This window comes from Tilletiaria anomala, assembly GCF_000711695.1.
Source record: "Tilletiaria anomala UBC 951 chromosome Unknown K437scaffold_14, whole genome shotgun sequence".
NCBI lineage: Eukaryota > Fungi > Basidiomycota > Exobasidiomycetes > Georgefischeriales > Tilletiariaceae > Tilletiaria > Tilletiaria anomala.
Window position 1 is genome coordinate 106012 of NW_013547008.1, and position 23392 is coordinate 129403.

The following is a 23392-nucleotide window of genomic DNA, read 5'->3' on the forward strand; positions in this document are numbered from 1 at the left end:
CTGCGTCCGCCAGATGCTGACAGCCGCGAGAGATAACGTTCACGCTGTGTTGAAGCATCGAAGCAGGGTCAGCCAAGCCGACGGACGAACGACCTGGATTGGACACAAGTGGGTCAATCGACGCTCGGAGGTCGACAGTCAACTGGCGAGAGTCTGAGAGAGCACCGCTCATTCAATTTTTGGCTAAGAGATGTTCCGCGGTAAAATCGCAAGTCCATTCAGTACAACTTTGTGCGGTATCTCCATATTACGTTGCGATGCAATGACAAGATCCACGTCTTGCATGAATAGCACTTTCGAGCGAGTGCCAAACGTTGTACTTGCTGTGTACAGCTACGCAAGGAGTCCCGCTCAAGATGTCGTCCGACTTTCAAAAGGATTCGCTGTCGCTGGAAGAGACTAAGTCAGTTATATTTTTGGATGTTTGAGCCGCCGTCTTGCTGCGCACCAGCTGACCATACTTGTCTTTACACAGCAAGCTTCGTATTTCCATTGGGCTTAAGCCACTTACAGACGATGGGCCATCCACGAGTAGTGCAAAAAAGAATGACCAGGCACCCGGCGAAACGCCGCCAGTCGACAAAGATGCGCTGGCCGAAGATAACTACAAGCGCAAGCGGGAGGAGGATCGGCGTGAGCGGGAGGAGAAGGAAGCTCGTGAACGCATTGCCAAGATACAGAACAAGCGTAACTTGGCCCGCAAACTTCATGGCCCTACGCTTGGCGAGGAAGATACTGCAGACTCAGCACCATCGAGAGAGGCAGGGAAGGGCAAGTCGACGCTGAAGTGGCTGCAGCAGCAAAGGAAGAGGGCGAAAGAGAATGCGGAGCGAATAGCCAGGGAGCAGGAGGAAGCAGAGGCTCTGGCCCTCAAGCAGCTCAGAGAGTCACAGGACGCCTACTCGGAGCGGGATTTGAAGGGCCTCAAGGTTGCCCATGATATGGATGATCTCGATATGGAAGAAGGCGAGGAGCGTGTCCTGACTCTGAAGGACAGCAGAATCCTTGACGACGAAGACGATGAGCTCATGGAGGCATCTCTGGCGCAGCAGGAGAAAGACCAACTGAATGAAGAGCGAAAGCGCGGCGCGAAAGAATACACCGGCTTGGATGACGAGGAATTTGACGATGGGACTTCGGCACCTTCTGGCCGGATGCCTGGCCAAAGGAGGGGTATCCTGTCAAAGTACGACGGGGACCTCGACAAGGAAGGGTTCGCTAAGCGGGAGGATGGAAAGACTGGTTTCGTGCTCGGGGCGCAAGTGGAAAGCAAGGATGAGATCAAGAGAAGAAAGCAGGAGGAGAGTGCGCGTATGCTGAACCGTTCCATGCTCGATTTATCCTACACGAGTAAGTGTGTCTTTTCTGCCTGTGCGCTGCACTCGTTGTGCTAATGTTTTCGCTATCGCTGCACCCTTCAGAGAACCAAGAAGTGTCAGATTACCTGCAGGAAGGAGATGTTGGCTTCAAAAAGCCCAAGGTGAGCATGCACTTGCCGTATAGCATTCACCCTGAACGCTGAGCACCACTTGTCGAGGCATAGGCAGTGCTGAAATACATTTTCCTTGCACGCACAGACGAAGAAGAAAAAGAGGGCAACCAAGGTACAGCTCGATATCGAGAACGAAGACGAAGCGGCCGGGCCTTCCACGTTTACGTCTAGTGTGGCGGTCAAGAAGGAGGAGGAAGAGGAGAAAGGAGAAGACGCGGCAATGCCTGCTGTTGCGCCACCGAGGGACCGTCGTCCAGGCAGCGTGCAGATAGAAAACTTTGTCGACGATGACGAGCTAGCGGCCGCACTCGCTCGATCACGCCGACAAAAGGCGAAGAAGGTGTTCAACAAGATGACACCCGAAGAAATCGCAAAGAACCTCGCCGCGCAGAAAAAAGCGGAGGAAGAGGCCAAGGCGCGGGCGCAGGCTGCGAACGGCTCGTTATCAAAAGGGCAAGCCGACACGAATGGGACTGGCGAGAGCAATGGTGGCCTCACCTTTGACAGCACCAGCGAATTTGTCCGCAACATTAGCCTGCGTGGTGCAGCGTCCGCCCGAGATGCGAGCGAGGAGCGGAGACGCCGTGCGCGCAGCACCATAGCGGCCAATGCGGAGGGGTTGCTGGAGGAGGAGGCTGTGGCGATCAAGGACGAGCGGATGGAGGCTGTCGCGGCGCCTGTGAATGGCCGAGCGAGAGTCAAGATTGAGGTTGCTGAGGATGAGGACGCAGAGATGGGCGAGATTGAGGAAGAGATCGCCGCACAGGCGCAGGCACCCGGTGCGGGAGCGAACGTGGAGCCGACGACGGCGGCGGAGCCACTGGTTTCGGGCGGGATGGCGGCGACGCTTGCGCTGCTGCGCAACACGGGCACGTTAGAGCCCGTGCCGGAGGAGGTGAAAGCGCGGGAGAAGGAGCAGAAGCGCTACGATCGGTGGCTCACGCAGCGGCGCACAGACGAGCGGGCGCGCGAAGAACAGCGTGCGGCGAGCAAGGCCGTCGGCAGCGCCAAGGACCAAGCGACGCGCGAGTACGAGAACCGCGCGCGTGAGGTCGACGAGGCGCTCATGGCCGCCGAGCGGTTCAAGGACTACAAGCCGGATGTCGACATCAAATACCACGATTCGGTGCGTCTGCGCTTCTCTCTCTTGAGGCCTTCTAATGGGAGGCTGGCTAGGTGCATGTATGCTGACTGACGTGTCTTCTTTTTCTTCTTTTCTCTTCTGTAGCACGGCCGCGAGCTCGGTGCAAAAGAGGCATGGAAGGACCTATCACACCGGTTCCACGGGCGAGACCCAGGGTACCGGGCACAGGAGAAGAAGCAGCGGAGGATTGAGCTGGAACGGCAGCGAGAGCGCATGGCGGCGGGGGACACGCCAAGCGGGATGACGCACGCGTTTGCGGACCGCGCCGAGAAGAGCGGGCAGGCGCACATGGTGCTCAGCGTCGGCAACCGCGGCAATGCGCCGCAGGACGTCGCGCTGCTCGGGCCCAACACACAAAGCGGCGCGAGTGCTGGGGGCAAGGGCAAAGGCAGGAACAAGGAAAAGGACAAGGATATGGAACAGGGGAAAGGGAAAGCGCAGCTGGTTCCGCTACTAGGAGCAGAGTCGTCCAAGGCGATGGTGCGCACCGGCTCGCCCAGCGGCATGGAAAGTCCTGCAAGTGCGGGCCACAGCAACAGCGGTGCTCAGGGTGCGGGTGGGCCTGGGTTCGCGCCGCGCACGATGCGCGCAGCGTTCGCGCCGATTCGCACAGCCGCAGCCACGTCCGCGTCCTCCTCTTGGGAAGAAGCAGGCGGACGGGGAGGGGCAGATCACCAGCAGCAGGAGCAGCTGGCACAGCAGCAAGGACCCTCGGCGGCGTCCGCCGGCTCGATGCCCTTGCCTTCGCCGCTGCCTTTGGCTGCTACGTCCAAGTTCCGGCTAGCGCTTGGGAAGCGGAAAGACGCGCCGAGCTGAGCGCGAGCAGATTGCAGACGACTATGACAACGAGGGAAGGGGGAGGGGGGATGCTTTCCGCGGGATGCGTGCATGCGAAACGTATTGTATCTTGTGCAGAGGACTGTGTAGCTGTGCAAGCGCGATGGATGGACTGGGATGCAACTAGCTCGTCATTGCCCTGGTCCTGCTGAAGCCCTTCCTTCCCATACCCAAAAGGAAAGGGGTGTGTGACGCAGTCTGGCACAAAGTAGGGTTCTGCATGCGGCCTGCGCGAGTCCAGTGTCGATGCGCCCGACCAGAGGGTGTATGTGGAGCGCGTGCGTTGGTGTACTCTGCTCTCGTGCCTGCCCCTCTCCCCGCTTTAACACTGGACGCGTGTAGATTCGACTTTCAGCAGCGGGAAGAGAATGAGTGGGTGGGTGCATATGCATCGAATACAATGTACAATGGCACACTGATCTTACACTATATATATGCATTCATATATACATACACCCGCGCGGCTGACGGTTGAGAGAACACGAACTGAATGAATACTCCGCTCATCCTCCTCCTCTCCACCCTCTCCTCTTCCCTGCTGCTTTCTTTCCCATCCCCACCATCTGGTCACAGACTCGCACGCCTACGCACCCGTCAGAACAGCTTCTCTCTACTCACGCTACCGACCGGCTGACCGACCGAGTACATCTTCCTCCCCTCACACACTCTGGAGGCGAGGAGGAGGAGGCGGCTGCTGCTGCCGCCGCCGCTGCCGCTGCTACCGTTCCGACCCTCGGCCACGCGGCAGGCGCAACGACCCTTTCGTTCCCCATAGCTCAGCACGGCCGACGTCATGGCTACTCAGTCCCCCGATACCAACGCCCGGGCGGATCCAAAGGCCCCGCCGAGTACCGATCCGGACGCCGCCCTGCCATCCTCGGCGTCACCGTCGACGACGCTAGCAAGTGCAGCCGCAGCAGAAGCAGAAGCAGCACTCGCTAGCATCATCACACAGGTCCAGCCCGGCGCCACACGCCCAGCCCGGGTATTCAAGGCAGCGAAGAGCGGCGCTGCCGCATCGACAAGGGATGCTGCTGCTGCTGGCGCCGAGGAAGGGGAAACGAAGCAGCGCAGAAAGAAGAAGAAGAAGAAGGACTCTGCCTCCGGGACGCCGCTCGTAGCGGGCACAGCTCCGTCTGCGGCAGTAGGAGATAGGGCACAGGGCAAGCCCGCGGCAGCAGCATCAAGACCATCAGGGCCAGGAGTCGATGCGGGAGCTTCATCTTCACCTGCTCCAGCACCCGCGTCGGTAACCACAGCAGCGGTGGCGGCGCCAGCGCCAGTAGCAGACAGCACAGTCGATCCAATCGCAGCAGCCGCGCAACAAGCAGAAGCCGATCTGCTCGCGCAGACGTCCGGGGGCGGCGCTGCAGCTGTACCTACTGTAGAGCAAGCACAGGCGCCAACAGCGCCAACGACAACGACGACGAGCGCGACAGCCACGCCTGTTGGCACATACTCCACCAGCGCCACAACTGCCAACACAGGAAGATCAGGCGCAGCAGCAGCTGTAGCCTTGGCTTACAAAGACGGCGCGCCAACAGCACCAGCCGCAGCCGCAGATGTTCCGCGCACGCCGCCCACTTCGCCCCGGACGACGAGCAAGGCGCGCACAGCTACGTCCTCCAATGCTACTGCCGCTGCTCCTTCTGCTGCTCTAATAGAAAGCATGGAGAAAAGGAGCAAGCACGACGCTGAGGCAGCAGGAGTGGGAAGCGGGGCAACGGTGTCCGTGCTGAACGAAAAGTCGCCTGCGTCCTCCTCCGCCTCCACTCCCGCCGCCCCGAAGAAGGCCGCACTGACCGGCACGGGCGCAAGTGGCGGCCCGCTCGCGGCGCTCCTTGCCTTCCTAACGTGCAGCCACTCGGCCTCGACGAGGGCCATGGCAGCCGACGACGGCGCATGTGCAGCAGCGCGCGCGCGTGAGCCTCCTGTCACTGCATCTGCGGCGCCGGCGGCGCCGGCGCGCCGGAAACGTGACCCTGGCGCACTGGGACCGAGCCACAAGTCCTCTGCTGCTGCTGGCGCCAAATCGACCGCGAGCGGGCCCAACGGCGACGCCAAAGCAGGTGCATGCGCGAACCTCAGCGTACCCGGGCCGTACGCGCCGCGCATGCCGCACGCGTCCGCGGCCGCTGACTGCTCTGCTGCCACTGGACTGACCACCACGCCGTCCGCATCCGGCGGGACGATACTCCCGCGCGAGGAGACAGGCGATGTGCTGAGCGGCGCCGTCATGCCGCCCGGCGCGTTCTTTCTCGTTGACAGCACGGGTGCGGGCGCTGAGACGCCGGCGCGCCCGCGCAGCCATCGTCAACTTGGCGGTGGCAGTCGCCGCTCGAGCTACCTGCGCGATGCAGCCGACGGGGCGTCGTCCGCTGGCGGTGGCGGCGCCGGCACCGACGGCGTCGAGGATTGGGATGATGGCGAAGGTGACGATGACGACGAGGAGGACGATGACGATGACGACGAGGAGGACGACGAGGTCATGGATGATGACTACCTCGACAACGAGCACAGCGAGGAGCAGCGGCTCATCATGCAGGGCGGCGTCGGCATTCCCAAGGACGCGGTGAGTTCGGGTATGCTGAAAATGCCAACCAGGCGCAAAGCTTGCTGACACGGCACACGGGTTTGCGCGGTCGTCTCGCTCGCTATCTTTTGCGGTTTGCTGCTTGTTTTCTTCCCAATTCCCTAAAGGACGGGAATCCATGCCCGCTGCTCGCGCCGATTGGCGCGCCGGACACGGGGCGCAAGTGTCTCGTGCTAGACCTGGACGAGACCCTGGTGCACAGCAGCTTCAAGATGATCCAGAATGCCGACTTTATTGTCCCTGTCGAGATCGAGGGGACCGTGCACAATGTATACGTCATCAAGCGTCCCGGCGTGGACGAGTTCATGCGCCAGATGGGCCAGATCTTCGAGGTCGTTGTCTTCACTGCTTCCCTAAGCAAGGTGAGCTTCTTGCACGCAGCGGCGAGCAGCAGGACTGGTTCAAGGATAGAGTGGGAGAGAGAGAGAGAGAGGAAACCTGACGACTGCCCTCTTCCCTGTTCCTTCAGTACGCCGACCCGGTCCTGGACATCCTGGACATCCACCAAGTCGTGCGTCATCGGCTCTTCCGCGAGTCGTGCTACAACCACAAGGGCAACTACGTCAAGGACCTCTCGCAGCTCGGCCGCGAAATTGCAGAGACGATCATCATCGATAACTCGCCCGCGTCGTACATCTTCCACCCTAACAACGCTGTCCCGATATCCTCGTGGTTCAACGATATTCACGGTGCGTGTCGCCCGCTTTCCCTCCATGTGCTGCATCCTAAGTGAATGATCTCCTCTCCGAGGCTGATGACCATGTTTGCGCTCCCCGCAGACACGGAATTGACCGATTTGTGCCCGTTCCTGAGCGATCTCAGCGACGTACACGACGTTCGAGCGGTGCTCGACGCGGGTCTGTGATCCAGAAAGGATAGCACCACCTTGTCGTTCGTCCGCATACATGCAAAGATTTCGAGTTTTTTTTACCTTCCATCTTTCAACTAGCAACACACTCCCTGATCCTTTTTTCCTTTCATTCGTTCCGTTCCGACACACGATGGCAAAGGCGACTCGCCCGTGACTAAAGAGCATGTCTTTCTCCCACCTCGCCACGCTCCTTTGGTTGTACAAAGTCCTCTGCCAGCCAGCTGCGCCAAGGCTCGTCTCCCGACTCGGCATACACACACATACACACACAGCTTTCCGTCAATTGCATCGACTCCATCTCTGCGGCTGCAGGCAGGCCGCATCGTACCGTGCGTGAGGCAATGATCCCAACAAGGCATGAGATACCCCTCCCCATCCAGCCAGCATCAAGATTCTGCATCGACCTATTCCTCCTTTCCTCTCCCTCTGCACACATTCATGCACGGGTACACACGGGACTGCCCTATCAAACACGCACACGCATATTCGGCATGTCTCTTGTCTCAAGGATGCGCCACGTCAGCCCTACTTGCGACACGTGGAATTGGATCTCCTTAGTTGTCGAGCGAGAGGGAAAGAGGGAGCGAGAGAATAGTATTCTAGGTTCAAAGGCCCTTGCATGCTTTACATTTCCGCGATCCCAGCGAGAGGCGGGTTCATCGCACGCGCCGCCGACGGGACCGGACGGCAACATTGGTATGGCGAGGAGGAAGGGGGACACATGCGTCCAGGGTTGTTTTTGTTTGGCTTTGTCTTTTGAGTGAAGGAGAGGCGAGGAACGAATGCGAAAGCCCATCAATTCAATCACGTTTCACTTCTGATTATCAGACATTTGCACGTCCACGTCCATTCTTGAGTTTCCCTCCCGCGACGCCCTGCCTCCCTCTGCGCCGCCTTCCGAGGACGGCTGAACGGTGCGGGAAGAGTTGCTGCCACTAGCGCTAGCACCCGCCTCTGCCTGACCCTCGCCCTCTGTGGCCGATGACGCAGCCGAGTCGACATGCTTTGGGGATTCGACGATCTCCGGCTGGTCGCCCTCCGCTGCGCCGCCCTCGTTGTGTTCCTGCACGGCCGCTGTTGTCGCATCTACATCTGCATCTGCATCGGCTTCCGCCTCCTGCGCTTCGCCTTCTGAGCCAGACTCGTCGTCGTTGACAATGTGCGCCTCATACAGTTGCTCGCCGTCCTGCGACAGCTGGTTGCCCGGCCGAAAGACGATGCCTGCACCGCTAAGACTGCACAAAAGAGAAAGGGAAGGCAGCCGGAAGGGTTCGGATGGATCAGTATGGTTTATCAAGGAACAAGGTAGCTCCATCAAACACCAACTCACGCCCCAGCCAAAGCGCCCGAAAGACGGATTCCCTGCGACTGCTGTTCGTCGTGCCCGCCTTGCTGCAAACCGCCTGCGATGGCGGACAGGACGCTACCGCCACCGAGGCCGCCAAGACGCATTCCGCCGCCGGCACCGCTCGCGCCGCCAACGGCGGGCCCCTCAGCGCCTTGCCCGGTACCGCCTTGCGATGCGAAGACCGGCGCGATCTCCTCGGGCGTGTCCCAGCCGATCTTGCCGTCGACGCGCTGCTTTACCCAGTCGTACCATTCCTGCTTGGTCCGGCCGCCGAGTAGCCCGACGACACAGAAGGTCATCTACACACGAGCCGTCAGGAGGGGCCGCCGGCGGGAGAAATTGTTGTCAGCACATACCACGGCGCAGCGCAGAAGAAAGCGAAGACAAGGTTAGCTGGTTAGCTAATTGGCTGCTCACATTATCACATCCTACACCGCCAATCTCTGAATCAGGCGCGAGGCACTTATCCATGATGCTCTCGCAGATCTCCGTCATCGCCTTGCCCTGTGCGATGCCGCGGCGGACAAAGTCGACGACCTGCTGGTTGCTGAGACAGTCCCAGATGCCGTCGCACGCGAGCACGAGGAACTCCTCCTCGCCCGTCACGTCGTGGCTGATGATTTCTGGGTCGGCTGTGACGATCTGCGCCTCGGCGCTAAGCGACGTATTCTGCTTAAACTCAAAGTCGCCGATCGCGCGTGACAACGCAAGGTTGCCGTTCACCCGTCCGAACTCGACAAAGCCGCCTGCGCCGACGATGCGTGCGTTTTCGTCTGCGAAACAAGTTAGAGGTCAGGTTTACCCTGTTAGCGTCGGTGCCAAAGCGACAATCTGCGAGAACCGCACGGCACGCCTACGACACACCTTTATTACCTGGCTTGTGATCGAAGCTCATCGGTTTTGCCTCTCCCTTAACGCTCAGAACGCTCCTCGAATCGCCCGCGTTAGCGACGATGATCCTTCTCGCGACCTTTTGCTGCTGCCCTTGCGCCTTGTCTACGTCAGCGGTGGCGGCAGCAGGCACGGGTGGAGGGCCGGCGACAAGCAGCGCTGCGACGGCGGTGCAGCCGGACGGGTCCGATGCGTACTCGGGCGAGGCGCGCAGATCCTCATCGGTGCCAAGAAAGGCGCGCTTGAGTGCCGCTTCGTAGTTGCCCTGCTTGTACTCGTCTGTCGCCGCTAGGCGCGTGTGCACGGTCTGCCCAGAGAACTCGGCGACAGTGGAGCCGCCATGGCCGTCGTACACAGCAAAGAAGCTCGCCTTCTCGTCGTCCGTCTTTCCATCAAGGTTGAGGATGGTGGCGTGTGCGTCCTCCATGCTGATGCGCCACCCTTGCATCTCAGAGCAGGCGTACAGCAGTGAGTCATCTTCGCCATCGATCGTGTGCTTCTCCGTGACTGGCTCTGAGAGTGTTTGACCCATCTTTGCGTATGCGTGGAGTAGGGACGAGGGATGTGTAAGGTGTTGGAGGTGAGAGCGCTTTGGGTAAGGAGCAAGCTGAGGACCGCACGAAGATCCAAAGTCTATAGACCTAGGTAGCAGAAGCCCCTAAAATGATTTTTGGAGACTTGTTCTGACTAGCAGCCAGCCTTGACAGAATCGCTAGTGCTGTGTCCGATCAGATAATGGCTGCTGTTTTGCGCACAGTGTGTGAGTGCAGGCCGAATACTTGGAGAGCTGTGAGGGCTGATCGAGCCTCAAGTGAGAAGTGGACGTGATGTGAAAAAGTCGAGCCGAACGAGATGAACGATCCAACCTTTTACTGCCAACAATCCCCAACCAACGTCTTCTGTGGTCGATCCGAGCCAATGCTTGCCTTCGCTATCAACAGGGTATATGTTGATCGAATGATCAACCAAAAGACGACGAAGATGGTGGCGTGGTGAGAAGGGGCTGGCCAAAAAATGAGAGAGAGAGACTAGGATGAACGAGGCGACTCGTCGGGGCAGTGGTGACCAGGAGGGAGATAAAGTGTGCGTCGAGCAGCGACCAACGCGGGGACGCAACAGTGTGCAGCTGTGCACAAGGATGGAACTCTCTGTACTCTTGGTATCCAGCAAGCCGAGGGGCAAGTAAGTTGTCCTTGCCAACAGCTCGTCCAGGGTTTGGGGTTGGTGGATGCTAGGCAAAGCGGGCAGGTAGCATCTACGAATGAATGCTCTCTCTGCTTGGACTGATGGAGGTGCGATGCCGCCGTATCTGTCTCACTCTCAACTGGCGTGCAAAAACTTCATCTCAGCCGCCTACAACACTGCTCCAGTGCCTGCATAAAGGAATTCTCGTCTCCAGGTATCGGGCGAGAGAGCCCCAGTAAGCTGGGGCGTTCGCACAGAGAGACGCGCACGCCTTTTAATCGTTCCTCTTCTCTCTTTTGGTTCTCTCGACTCAACAGAGCTCATTCCACTCTCCAATTCCCATTACATCGAAGCAGAAGGAAGCGAACACGATGGGGTCACTGTACGGCCCGTGCTCTACAACATAGCAAGTATGTGCCTCCAAAAGGGCATATTGACTACTGCGACGCATGCTTGCTTTGGAAAGCAGACTGCTCAAAGAGCGACCCCAGTCCCGGATGGCGGGAATCCGGGATCGCGTGCGCAACAATTTTCTTTTTACCCATCTTTTTCTTTGAAAAATAAAATAGAGGCGTTTGAGCGGTTCAGTGCTGCATTCAATCATTTTTCGTCGTCATCCATTTGTGATGGGCGAAGTGGATCACGTGACTATGCATTCAGCTCTCGCGGCATAGGTCGCTCACCTATGGCACCACCACCTTGATCGTTTATGGTCGACTAAGGTATTACGAACGTGTATGCTCCACAGACTTGAATGAATCTAGCCATTATCCATTCCTTCGCAGAGTGCCTCTGTATCCCTGGGGATTGATCTCCTCTCAGCGCCGACGGTCGCAGCAATCCGCTGCAGCCTGCATGGTTAGCGAGAGAAGAGCACACATCACACCGGACCGTGTACGTAGTGATGGATTCAAGTCTGGATGCTCCCATCCATGACGGCACTGGAGCCTCGAAACAGCTAATTGTATGCGTGGCGAGCAGCTTTTTTTAAAAATTCGAGCCTTCTATGTAGTGTACCTGCGCGAGGGTGATTATCCCTCACCTTCAACTCTTTCCCACGTACTCCCCGATGAGCTCGACGCTTACCCAAGTAGGGAATATAAGCATGGAAATCCTTCGCAAAAGCTATATACACATACTTGCTGCTGCGGTGACAACGGCAACGGCTCACGCATTCATCTTCTGCCGCTTAGCTTCCTGCTGGCCCTGCTTCCTGCTGCCGATCTTCTTGAGCTCTTTGAGCCGATCGCTCTTCTTCTCGGCATCCTTCTGCGCGTCCTTCTGCTTCTCCAGGCGCTTCTCGGCCTGCTTTGCGCGGCGCTTGTCCAGCTTGACCTTCTGCACCGCCTGCATTTGCTGCAGCAGGCTCACCGCTTGCCTCTCCTCCTTCTCCATCACCACTGCGCGCTTCTGCAGGTACGTCGCGCGGCCCGCTTTCTGCGCTAGCGCGTTCTTCGTCTTGGACGCAAACGGCAGAGCAGCCTCTAGCTTTCGCGGCACCTTGAGCGCATTGAACGTGCGCTTCGCAGGCCGCTCCGTAACCGTTCCTGCGTAGATCGAGTCCACTTTGTTTGGCGTCTTGATTGACTCCTCCCGCCGCACCGTGCCTGTCAGTCGCATGCCCTTCCATCCAATCGTCGAGCGGTGTTCCGGCGACAGCAGCAGCGTCGTCACCGGGTTGTACAGCTTGCGCGGATGTATATTTATCCACGCACGCAGGAAGACAATGTCTGCAGCGCAGAGAAAGAGAAGAGGTGAATATTCAAGTGATCTGGAACTGGCCTAGAGAACCTTTCGCGATCCGCACTCACCACTCATCAGAATCTTGTCTTCAAAAGCGGCGCGGAACTGCCCGTCATTTGCTGCAAGCGCCTTCTTCACCTGGCCGCGGATTCCACTGACCGTCTTGAGGTGCGCGCCCTCAAATTTGGCTACCTCAAGCGGGGAGTTGAACATGCCCTTGATGAACGCGGTGTTCTTAAAGACCTTGCTCGGTACGCCTGTCAGCTTAAGCTTCTTGACGATCGGGTGCGCACCGACACCTGCGGCACCTGTGTCGTTGTCCAACACAACGCCCGTCGCACTGATACGGAAGCGCGGTGTGTCTTTCTCCAGCGCGTTGAAAGCCGCAAAGCCCGTGTTCGGCCGAGCCGCCGGCGCCCAGAACGTCGCGAGACAGTGCATGTGCTCCGGCGTGTACTTGAGCATCCGGTTGCGCGTGCCATCGTCCAGGCTGTAGATCGGCAGGCTCTGGAACCGGCGCCAGCCGATGCTGAATATAAGCGGGTCATTCGTCTTGAGGATCTTCGGGTGCCACCGATGTTTCTTGATGCGGACTTGCATGAAGCCGAACGTCTCTTCCGACGCGAGCAGGCCACCGATGAGCAATGGCTGCTTCGGATCAAAATACTCGACCAGCTCGCAGGGAACGTGTTCAAGCTCCAGGCGCAAGTAGCAGCCAGGAATGAATCCTTCGACTGCTTGGCGTGTCTCCTCGTCCTCGCCGGCCAACTCCAGTCGATTACTCTCGGCTTGACGCGCCAGCTCGGCTTTCTGCTCCTCGTACCAGTCCTTGCCGCCCTCGCCGTCTGAATCGTCGTCGTACTGCTCGTCGAATTTGCGTTTGAGTGCCGCTTTCTTCTCACTCAGCTCGCGCGCCTTCTTTTCCTCAGAGTCCGAGCCATCTGAGTCCGCAACCGAACCCGCATCGGAATCGCCATCATTGTCGCCGCTTGCGGCTGCGGCTGTTCCATCACAGTCCTCATCGCCCTCGGTGTCGCCGGTAATGAACAAGTGTCGGATAGAGTCGAGGCGATCGTCCGACTGCCACTGTTGGAAGTCCTGTGGATCGTAGCGCAACTTGTTTGCATCGAGCACAGCGTCAACGTCCTGTTCCTCATCCAGCGCCTTCCCTTTTCCTTTCGCACTGCCATTTGCGCTTGCTTTCACAGGCTTGAAGAAGGTATCCTCGTCATCCTCTTCCATTTCGTCTTCCTGATCCGCCTCTGACTCCTCTTCTCTGTCGACGAAACCGTTCTCGCCTCGCGCGATTCGTTCCGCGTCCATATTCGTCTCATAGATAAGATGCATGAGGTTTGGCCGCACACGTCTCCTGTTGGCCTGCAGCGTCGCCTCGGCGCGTTTCGCTGCCGCAGATCGCAAGGCACCCGTCCCGGTATCCATACCGATCCCGTCTTCTCCCTCGCTGTCCTGGTCCGAGTCGTGATCGTCCATATCGCCTTCGCGGTCGGAAGAGAGTAGACCGAGGTCCGAGTCGCTTTCAGCATACGCAAGCGCCAAGTCTTCGGCGTTGGCTATGTTGTTGGATGCCGCACGCTTGTTTAGCATCGCCGAGGCATCCTCGGTGGGAGCTGCAATTCGGTTGCTTCGCTTCGCAGCTGAGACAAGAGCGACCTCGCCACTGTCGAGATTGTCGTCACCCTCGTCCTCGTCGCCCTCCTCATCCTCCTCATCCTCCTCACCACTGTCCTCATCAACGATGTCATCATCACTGACGACATCATCGCTGAATGCCGCTGTTCGACGCCTTCCTCCGCTCGGGCCTTCGCCGCGATTGTCTGCGCCGACGTCGTCAAAGAGCCTAAAATCCGCAGCGCGCACCCGCTCATCCAGCGTAGTCGTTGCATCCTGCAGGTCCATGACCATCCGCTCTCCCTCGCCCTCGGCTTCATCATCACTGGCGTCATCCGCACCGCGCCCTCCCGCGAAGTTACCACCATCTTCTCCAGCAGCATCACGCTTGCGGCGCGCCGAAAAAGTGCCAGGCACGTTGATGTACACAGCATCCTTGTCGAACATGACACCGCCCACGTCGCTCATTGGAGCATGAATCAGGCGCTGCTTATCCGCGAGCCTGCGTCTCTTCTCACTTTCGCTGGTCGGTAGAGGGCATGGGTCGACGAGCTTCTCGATGCTGCTGATCGATACGTCGCCGACGCCAGGAATGTGCACGCGCACAGGCTGATTCGCCGAACTTGGTGCGCGCAGGTTGGTGCCGCGCAGGTAGCCGTACAGCGTCACCTTGCGATCGACCTTTGGGTTTTCGCGCACGACTTGCCGCGGGGTGAGGTCGGTGATGCGGTCTGCGAGGAGGTACGAGTGCATGTTCCGCCATACAAGCGGCCGGAACTTCATAACGGATATGAAGCGGCTCAAATTTTGAATTTCGTTGTCCGGATAACGCCCGTTGATTACACCAGACAGATAGAAGAGCTTGGCGCCATCGTAGATCTCGGTCCAGAATCGCTGCTTTAGTCGCTTCTTTGTTGCGCGCAGCGCAGCTGGTTTGCGGATAAGATCCAAATGCGTAAGAACGCCGATGATCTTTGGAAAGCCGTGTGATTGCAGCAGATTCAGGAATTCCATAGTTTCCTTAAATGAGTATGAGTGGAAAACGTGCATCAGTCCGACACAGTCTTCATTCAGAAACGCAGGGCTCGAGAAGCGTACCATCTCAAACCCAAAGCTGCCATCAATCATGAGAAGAACCAAATCTGCGACCTTGGAGATATCGATCATCGCTTCGATTGTATTCGGGCACTCAATGATTGTGATCCTGCGATGCTTGCCGCTGACAACGGTGACAGGCCCTTGAATATTGGCAACAGTATGCTTGGTGTACCTCCTGACGAGTGAGCGCACCAGTGTCGACTTCCCCACCCCTTGCGGCCCTACAACGGCCACAATGACCGGTGGTGGCGGAGGTGGCGGCTCCACGACAGCCCCAGACTCTGTGTCTGCATCACTAGCGCCTTGTGTCTTGCTGGCCTTGGCCTGCTGCGGGAAAGGGTTCAAACTAGGACCGCGACTAACGAGCGGCACATGCAAGCGCTTTTGATCCTTCTCTGCGTTGCGCAGAATCTGCTTGTGCGCCGTGCGTGGATTGGCCGAGATGAATGCCCGCGGATCATTGCCTTTGCCCTTGGCTTTGGCGTTGGCCTTCTTTTGCGCACGCTCCTTGACCTTGGAAGCGTGATGCGAACGGTGGACTTGTTCGCTGTCCGCCATGTTGGGCGATCTGGCCCCTGAACAGAACGGCACTAATAACTTTGCTTCAGCGACGAAACTTGTCTCCCTTATACCCTGAAGTCCGTCCAGCAGGTTCAAAAAGAATGGACAGATTTGAGCGGTCAACCCCCTCAATGCACAACACCCTATGTCAGAGGTCAGAGATCCAATGTCTAAGCAACATCGTTGATTGGAAAAATTTGGAATTAGCTTGGGGCTATTGGATTGTTTCGGTGCAACTCTAGTCGGAGTTTTGGAACAACCCTATGTACTGGCACAGTATTTGTTGAAAACTGCGGCAGAATGGGTAGATGATACCTTCATAGCACTTACGTAAGTTCACGATTTTGGTTCGATCGTCTTCTCGAAGCTATGATCACGTCAGCCACGAGGCCCACCATCGATAGCAGCACCCAACATGTGAGTTGCCACTGATATTTGATGCCTTCGTTTCAGACGTGGTGAGATACGGCGTATGCCTTGTATTTAGTTGTGCATGACAACGACGTCCTAGCAATAGTTGTTCTTCGCATCGATGGGTCGAACCGTCTACAAAGCATCAGCATGACCATCCTAGCACACGTACTGGCCGAGACGTCGCGGGCAGCTGCTGCGCGTGCAGCTGCCACCGCCTCCGCCGCTGCCACCACTACTAGCAGCACCAGCAGTAACTTGGCTACGAGTACGTCTTCTTTTCAGCCGCATAGTATCTCCCCGGCGCACACGCGATATCCGCATTCATTCTCAACTTTGTCACAAACCGACAGTTCGAGTTTGGCCCCGGCTATGGGAATCACGCCCCCCGCACCCGCTTCACAGTCTCTTGTCAGGAGACCGACAGCAGTGGAACTCGGCAAAGGGAACAGACGCCTCACTGGCAGTACCAGAGTCTCCGGCTCATCCTCAGTTTTAACCTCGTCGGCAGGCCAACTGCTGCGCACCCCGCCTCGCTCAAGCTGCACGCTGATGTCGCGTCCCTTCAGCACCACTCCCTCCCGCGCTTACCCAATCTCTGGCCCTCCACCACGGCGCGGAATGAACGTGATGGGCGGCAATGATCAATCGAGCCAGTCGCCATTGGAGAAATATACGACGGACTTGACGCAGCTAGCCGCAGACGGCAAGCTAGACCCGGTCATCGGACGTGATGCCGAGGTACGCCGCACACTGCAAGTCCTCGCGCGGCGAACTAAGAGCAACCCTGTCCTACTCGGCCCTGCCGGCGTGGGAAAGACGGCAATTATGGAAGGTCTGGCGCAGCGTATTGCCAACCGCGAAGTGCCGGAGAGCCTGCTGGACAAGAGCGTGAAGTCGCTGGACCTCGCTGGACTGCTGGCTGGCGCCGGAGTCAGGGGCATGTTCGAAGAGCGCATCAAGGCGCTGTTGCAAGAAATCGAGAAACAGGAAGGAAAGATCATTCTATTCATTGACGAGATTCATATGCTCTTTGGCCTCGGCAAAGCAGAAGGTGCCTTGGACGCTGCCAACATGTGAGTGTGCTCGCCATGCACGTGCCTGTAAGTTCAAGGCACTGACTGTCCCTTTGCAACTGTCATTACCATTCAGGATGAAGCCGCTCCTCGCACGCGGTGTTCTACGTCTATGCGGGGCCACAACTTTCGAAGAGTACCGCAACACGATCGAAAAAGATGCAGCACTCGCCCGCCGGTTCCAGCCCGTCATGGTCAAGGAACCCTCACTCTCTGCGACCATTTCGATCCTTCGTGGTCTTCGAGGCCGTTACGAAGCCTTCCATGGCATTGGAATTTCCGACAGCGCATTGGTCACCGCTGCTCAGTACGCTGAGCGCTACCTCTCGGAGCGGAAGAACCCTGATGCAGCTATCGATCTGCTCGACGAAGCTGCGTCAGCGCTGAGGCTGCAGCAGGAGAGTAAACCAGAAGCGATCGAGAGCCTCGAGCGCAACGTCATTACGATGCAGATTGAACTCGAGAGCTTGCGCCACGAAACAGACATCGCTTCCAAGTCGCGGCGCGATACGCTCGAGATCGAACTGCGAGACAAGAAGGAGGAAATGGAGCGTTTGACAGCGGTTTGGAATGAAGAGAAGCGGAAGTTGGATGATGTGCGGGACATCAAGGAGAAGCTGGAGGACGCGCAAGTGGAATTGGAACGTATGACCCGCGAGGGAAATCTGCAGCGCGTTGCAGAGCTGCAGTACGCTGTCATTCCGGAGCTGAAGAAGCGCCTGCCACAGGAAGATGAAGACGGCAGCAGCCAAGAAGGACAGCAAGGGCAGGACGACAAAGACCAAGGTTCTTTTTTACACGACCGTGTCACTTCGGAGGACATTGCGGCCGTCGTCGCGCGCACTACGGGCATCCCGGTTAGCAACCTCTTGCGCGGTGACCGCGAGCGACTGCTGCACATTGAAGATTCGCTGCGGCAGCGCATCGTCGGGCAAGATGAGGCGCTGACCACCATGGCCGAAGCGATCCGCCTGTCGCGCGCGGGCCTGCAGTCGCAGACAAAACCATTGGCGTCATTCCTCATGCTCGGCCAGACGGGCACAGGCAAGACGGAGACTTGCAAGGCTGTCGCCGATTTCCTGTTCGACAGCAAGGACGCGCTCATTATGCTGGACTGCTCGGAGCTCAGCGAGCAGCACAGCATATCGAAGCTTGTCGGAGCGCCGCCCGGATACATTGGCTATGATCAGGCCGGCGGCTTGACGGAGCGAGTGCGCCGCAAGCCGTACTCCATCATCTTGTTCGATGAGATTGAAAAGGCGGCGCGGAGCGTTCAGATGGTCCTCTTGCAGATTCTCGACGAGGGTAAGCTCACTGATGCTCAAGGACGACAGGTAGACTTCCGCCAGACAATCGTTGTCTGCACGTCCAACCTCGGTGCAGAGGTGCTTAGCGAAAGCGGGGCCACGACGCCCGACGGTAAGCTGACGTGCAGAGCAAAAGAAAGCGTCTCGAGCGCTGTGCAGCACGCGTTGCCGCCTGAGCTCTTGAACCGTTTCGACGAGATCCTGCACTATAATCGTCTATCGCGCGACTCGCTGCGCGGGATCGTCGACATTCGGCTAAAGGAGATCCAGGCGCGCTTGACGGACCGACGCATCGAGCTCGCCGTCGACGATGGCGCCAAACAGTGGCTCGCAACGAACGGTTACAGCGACATCTACGGCGCGCGCCCGCTCAATCGGCTCATACAGAAGGCGCTGCTGACACCGCTGGCAAAGGTGCTGATTGAGGGCAGCGTCCGCGATGGCGACACGGTCTTCATGGGCCTCAAGAAGGACGCCAAGCCGGACGAGGAAGCAATCGTCATCAGCGGTATCCGGCACGAGCAAACAACCGCGGCGGCGAACGCAGACACGACGTGTGCGTCGGCCGTTGCTGAAGACATCGGGCCAGATGTCATCGAGGGCGAGATCTTGCCACTCAGGAAGTGAGTCCGAGTATATCAGCCTGTGAGCGTCGAGAGAAGGAGCAGTTCTTCTGCAGCGCCATTTCACCTTCATGGACCGATCATATATCGCTACCATAATTACACCACTCATTCCCCAAGCACGGAACCGTATTCAGTACCACACCATCGCGCAGTGAGAATGTATCATAGCTAAGTGTCATAACAAGCTTCATCCGCTTCATCTACTGAACTCGGTAAATGATGATGGCTCAGGCATTGGTGTGCTCCCTTTCGATCGTCTGCGCGGCCAGCATTACTGGTATAGGCCTTGAACGGGTCAAAACAGACCAGGTTGCATACGAGCTACACATGATTCAAACATCTTGCTACGCTCCACCAGCAAAGGCTTCCTCCATCTCCTTTACTGCCGCTGGCCATTTCTCACGCGGCACCGCAACGAGTCTGCCGAACAATGGCGTTTCGAAAGAGTCGGCTGCGTCTCGCGGTGGTGGGAAGCGGAACGTGCATGTGTGAGAGGCGTGCTGCAGAGCGAACAACGGAGAAGACACATCAATCATTCGGCCGTCACGCTGGTTCACTTTCTCTCTGTTCACCTTGGATATAATGGCGTCTTCCGGGTGGAACATGCCCATATCGTCGCCATCTGGCAAAGAGGAAGCTTTGGCCATGGAGGCTGTGCCTGTTGCTTTCGCACCTGCCTTTCGTCTCCGCTTGCCGGCCTTGCCCGCCGTTGCAGCCTCATCTTCCATTTCCTCGTCCGAGGAAAGGGCAGCAGCTGCAAACACTCGGGAGAAGAGCAGATAATGTGATGGTTTCGGCTGTCCAGAGGGCAGAGAGAACGTGTTTAGTTTTCAAATCACTACCTTTACCGCTAATACATGTGCGCACATACGCACCTCGCCCTTGGCGTAAAGCTGATCAAGCTCTTCGTTCAGTAATCGATATAGAGGAGAAGCAACGGCTGCCGGCATGTTGATCATTCGTTCATGAAGAATGAGAGTGGCGCCTTCAGCTGTACATGAGCACGCCTTCGAAAGCAAGTCGTGAAGAGGCGCTGTCTTGGGCACGCATTCCAAGAAGAGCTTGGTGATTTGTGAGATTGACTCTGGAGAGTCTGCCTGTGTTTTGCTCGCTCGTTAGGTCTTGCACCCGGATGTGCTCTTACTTGGATATAACTCACTGCTATCCGCCCGGCACTGACTACCGCAAAAGGGTCGTTGTCTTCGTCATCCTGAACCTTGATAACAGTCCCGACACCGCGATCTTTCGAGGTATTGATGATGTAGTCTGCGATCAGCCCGGCGTCGAGCTTCGGTGCGTGCGTATAGAAGAGCTGCACAAAGAGCCGCTTCAGTGCTTGGTAGTCGATCTCAGCCGGGGCGTTGAAGACAAAGTCGACAGAGATCATGTCCTGTAAATGGCGGCACGCCGAGCGTTTCAGTACAAACGTGAGCCCACAGCACGAAATATGAGCAAACGCACAACATCGCTGCCAGAGTCTGAGGCATCGCCTTCGCCAGCTCCTGCCTTGCGCTTGTTCGAACCGCTCATTTTGGTTGTTGCGAAGTAATCAAGTGTCTGAAGCTCGTCAGCGTCAATGCCAAGCTGAGAGTGATGTTTGTCACAAAGCGTTGAAATTGCCGATGTTCGAGTAATCGGTCAGTCAGCGTAGGTCACGGAAAATCAGCGCTTTCCCTGCTCTTCCGAACAATAGGGTATTCAGCGTATATCAAAGGGTTGCAGACGTCACTGGCATGTGTATGCTGTGGCCTGTAAGTAGCAATAAGACTGGAGATATGACAGGACATCTTAAGTCGCCTGTTTGCCATCTCCCAGCTTCCCATTGTGGACAGCTTAAAGATGGAAAAAAAAGATTCTTCGAGTTTTGAAGAGCTTGTCAAACTACTAATCCATTATGTTGGTTCTTCGCAAGAAGAACATGGGACCATTAGCACAGTGGTAGTTGCGCGGGATTGCAACGTGTTAAGTACACTAAATATCCTGAGGTCGCCGGTTCGATCCTGGCATGGTCCTATTTTTTCCATCCATTTTGCTGGATGCCCAGCAATGCTTTTTTCCAGGCGCGCTACGTCCATGAAGGGATGTTTTTTGTTCAAGTTTTTGACTTCGCGACAAATAACAAGATACCAAATGCGACGCCAATACCTGCGGGGCAGACCTGGTCGTCATCAGGCTTTTCAGTGAAGTAATTGTTGAAATTGATTGCGATTCATCGTACTGGCCTGTTCCTGCGCCTGGGGGCACGCTTTCAAGTCAATCAGTTAATGCTCACATCGATCAAGAAAGTACGCGGAGTGCAACAGCTATCCAGCGCCTCTCGGCTAGATAGTCACTTCGACATGTCCTCGAAACACATATTACAGCACTGTGTTGAAGGCTCGGGATGTGTTGTCCAGTGGACGCTGCTGCTGGCTTAGCACCGATCGCTTAGTTCTGCCTCTGTCGTGGGTACATCTTCCAAAACTATTCTTCAGATTGTGGTCGATGTGTGGGAGGGCTTTCACTTGGGGGCCCTCTGATCTTATGGTTACATGACTGGAATTTGCAACCTACCTGGCTGTCAGCAGCGTTGGCACAACCTGTCCCTCTGCTGTCCTCGACCGTGTGTGTTCACTGCGGATAATTGGGCACGGTATTTCTGGTTAACACGTACGGTGTTTCGATATCACCCCCACGGGTCATCGCCATCCCATCATCCAAGCCATCCGGAAGGAACAGATAGACGAGTCCGGCAGGCAACAAACCTTGCCATCTTTTTACACCTTCCAAATATTAATTTGAAGGGTACGATCGCGATTGATGTCCACCAGAAAGGCGAACGAGCTGGCCACTGGTGTTGCATCATCTCAAACGACCTTTGTAAAAGTGGATCCGACGGTCTTTGCCGGGTGCAAAAGAAGCTCTCCCTGTGTCCCGGTATGTAACATCTCTAGGCTTTGCGAAAGCGATGGCGCTCGGCATATCCGCGATGACAGAGGAATCAACGCCGTCGCCCAGGGGAGGTATCGCAAGTTGCTCTAGTGCCCACAGATTGGTTCCAGCGCGTTTCGATAAAGACGCAGTCCTCTACATATAGTAAGCCTTTTCGCGCGCGGGCACGGTGGGCCGTTCGTTGCGCATGTGGGGTATGGTCGTCCTCAAACACTTGTGATCTGATCGTCTGCGGCTTATCCGGCAACGAAGGAGGCGACGGGCGGGGCCATCTCTTTGCACTCGCAGCCTGCGGCGTCGGAGTCGCTGCAGTGCCCGTTGGAATAGGAGCAGGGTGGCAGCCGCGGTGTGGCTGGTATGTATGAACAGTCCGGCGTCGGGTCTGGTGCCCACGCAGAGGCGTGGTGGACGCGCGTCGCGTCATACATGACCAGCATAGTAGCGCAGTATGTTCTTTTGAGTCGGTCGAGAGAGGTGCGCTGGTCCTCGTCACGACGCGCGACTTCATTTGCACGTAATTGAGTGGTAGCTATACACTGACATAGTACATTTCTACACAGAGTGACTTCTTTGGAACACGCCCCAGCTTCTCCGAGAGAGTGACGGCACAGCACTGGCGAGCGATGAACAACTGATGAGTGCATTCGGAGTTTCGGACCGACTTGCCGAACCATTCTCACTATTCGCCCGTCACCATTTGGTCAAGTTTCTTCAACACTCCCTTCCCCATAGGGACCAATCATGTCGACGGGGCAAGTATTCCCAGGCTGCACAATGCTGGAAAGCACATATGCCCTGGGGACGTTTTGTGGCGCAGGGTTGACGCACGTGCAAGCACAAGCCCAAGCCGAACCGACCAATTCCAGTCAACTCTTTCTTTGCGAGACTGGACACAGGTATTTCAGCATTTGCGCCTCGCGGCTCTCTGCAGGACTGTGATGAAGCGATGGACTTGCTGCTTCGGCTCCTTGCAAATACATAGGGGGCGGTACGCGTTCGCTGCGCTGCTCGATCTCGCCCGGAGGGCGAAAGTAGCGTACAAATGTATTTAATACACTGTACATATTTGTCTATCCCCATAGTGACCTGCTCAATGGATGCCTTCACCGCCGTAGATATGGAGTGTAGAAATCTGCGACTTGGCAACAACAAACGTCGCCTCCCACTGCCGACTGGGCGAGCACCGGAGCGTGGGAAAAGGCCACCAGGCTTCTTTGCTTTGCCAAGGAGACATATGTACACTTATGTTTTGTGTACCCTGCGGCGCTCAAACTCATAACATGTGGATGTGTGCTTACCGGTTGCCACGCTCTGCTTCGCGTTCCTGTAGCTGGTGGAGACAGATGGCAGGCCTGTGACGTGGCAGGGGATCTGACGCTTTCCTTCGGATGACTCTTGCCACCTATATGCAGGCCAGAGCCCACACCCCCCTTTCTCCTCATAAGCAGATGCAAGGTCATCGGGTCGAGTGGTCACATGGGTGCGATGCGGCAGTCGCTGGCTGTGCATGAAACCAAAGAAGGTAGAACATGGCAGAACTCGTACCTTTCCCCCGGGAGCCGGAATGGGAACTGGAGCCGGGGGACCGGGTTTCGGGTAACCGGACCGGACTTGCGAGGCACCCAGTCGCTGTGTCGCTGTTTCTTTGG

At 57.2% G+C, this 23392-nt stretch overlaps 7 protein-coding genes and 1 non-coding gene across 8 annotated transcripts; 5 read left to right on the forward strand and 3 right to left on the reverse strand.

Moving 5' to 3' along the window:
- The first annotated feature begins 259 nt into the window (after positions 1–259).
- Positions 260–3887, forward strand: K437DRAFT_254632 (uncharacterized protein). The gene is made up of 5 exons (XM_013389475.1): positions 260–403; positions 476–1350; positions 1422–1480; positions 1578–2618; positions 2721–3887. Exons 1-5 carry the CDS (start codon positions 357–359, stop codon positions 3450–3452), a joined length of 2754 nt encoding a protein of 917 aa, XP_013244929.1. The 5' UTR covers positions 260–356; the 3' UTR covers positions 3453–3887.
- A 2074-nt stretch (positions 3888–5961) lies between these two features.
- K437DRAFT_221238 (NLI interacting factor) lies at positions 5962–6931 on the forward strand (the record flags this gene model as incomplete). Its single annotated transcript, XM_013389476.1, has 4 exons — positions 5962–6045; positions 6174–6428; positions 6536–6755; positions 6846–6931. The coding sequence occupies 4 exons, from the start codon at positions 5962–5964 to the stop codon at positions 6929–6931; spliced, it is 645 nt and encodes a 214-aa protein (XP_013244930.1).
- Positions 6932–7952: 1021 nt separating this feature from the next.
- K437DRAFT_39467 (PP2C-domain-containing protein) lies at positions 7953–10189 on the reverse strand. The gene is made up of 4 exons (XM_013389432.1): positions 9150–10189; positions 8703–9058; positions 8264–8584; positions 7953–8172 (listed from the first exon to the last, which is right to left on the reverse strand). Exons 1-3 carry the CDS (start codon positions 9706–9708, stop codon positions 8264–8266), a joined length of 1236 nt encoding a protein of 411 aa, XP_013244886.1. The 5' UTR covers positions 9709–10189; the 3' UTR covers positions 7953–8172.
- A 1279-nt stretch (positions 10190–11468) lies between these two features.
- Positions 11469–15527, reverse strand: K437DRAFT_293304 (DUF663-domain-containing protein). Its single transcript, XM_013389477.1, has 3 exons — positions 14832–15527; positions 12173–14753; positions 11469–12091 (listed from the first exon to the last, which is right to left on the reverse strand). The coding sequence occupies exons 1-3, from the start codon at positions 15387–15389 to the stop codon at positions 11529–11531; spliced, it is 3702 nt and encodes a 1233-aa protein (XP_013244931.1). The 5' UTR covers positions 15390–15527; the 3' UTR covers positions 11469–11528.
- A 906-nt stretch (positions 15528–16433) lies between these two features.
- K437DRAFT_221320 (P-loop containing nucleoside triphosphate hydrolase protein) lies at positions 16434–18813 on the forward strand (the record flags this gene model as incomplete). The annotated part of the gene is made up of 2 exons (XM_013389478.1): positions 16434–16879; positions 16956–18813. The coding sequence occupies 2 exons, from the start codon at positions 16434–16436 to the stop codon at positions 18811–18813; spliced, it is 2304 nt and encodes a 767-aa protein (XP_013244932.1).
- An 81-nt stretch (positions 18814–18894) lies between these two features.
- Positions 18895–20597, reverse strand: K437DRAFT_244257 (uncharacterized protein). The gene is made up of 5 exons (XM_013389479.1): positions 20274–20597; positions 19972–20202; positions 19688–19909; positions 19385–19609; positions 18895–19312 (listed from the first exon to the last, which is right to left on the reverse strand). Exons 1-5 carry the CDS (start codon positions 20340–20342, stop codon positions 19157–19159), a joined length of 903 nt encoding a protein of 300 aa, XP_013244933.1. The 5' UTR covers positions 20343–20597; the 3' UTR covers positions 18895–19156.
- Positions 20598–20733: 136 nt separating this feature from the next.
- K437DRAFT_t11 lies at positions 20734–20825 on the forward strand. Its single transcript has one exon. It is a non-coding gene; the product is annotated as a tRNA-Cys (tRNA).
- Positions 20826–22287: 1462 nt separating this feature from the next.
- On the forward strand, positions 22288–22784 carry K437DRAFT_254639 (uncharacterized protein). Its single transcript, XM_013389480.1, has one exon. It carries the CDS (start codon positions 22518–22520, stop codon positions 22680–22682), a length of 165 nt encoding a protein of 54 aa, XP_013244934.1. The 5' UTR covers positions 22288–22517; the 3' UTR covers positions 22683–22784.
- The last annotated feature ends 608 nt before the right edge of the window (positions 22785–23392 follow it).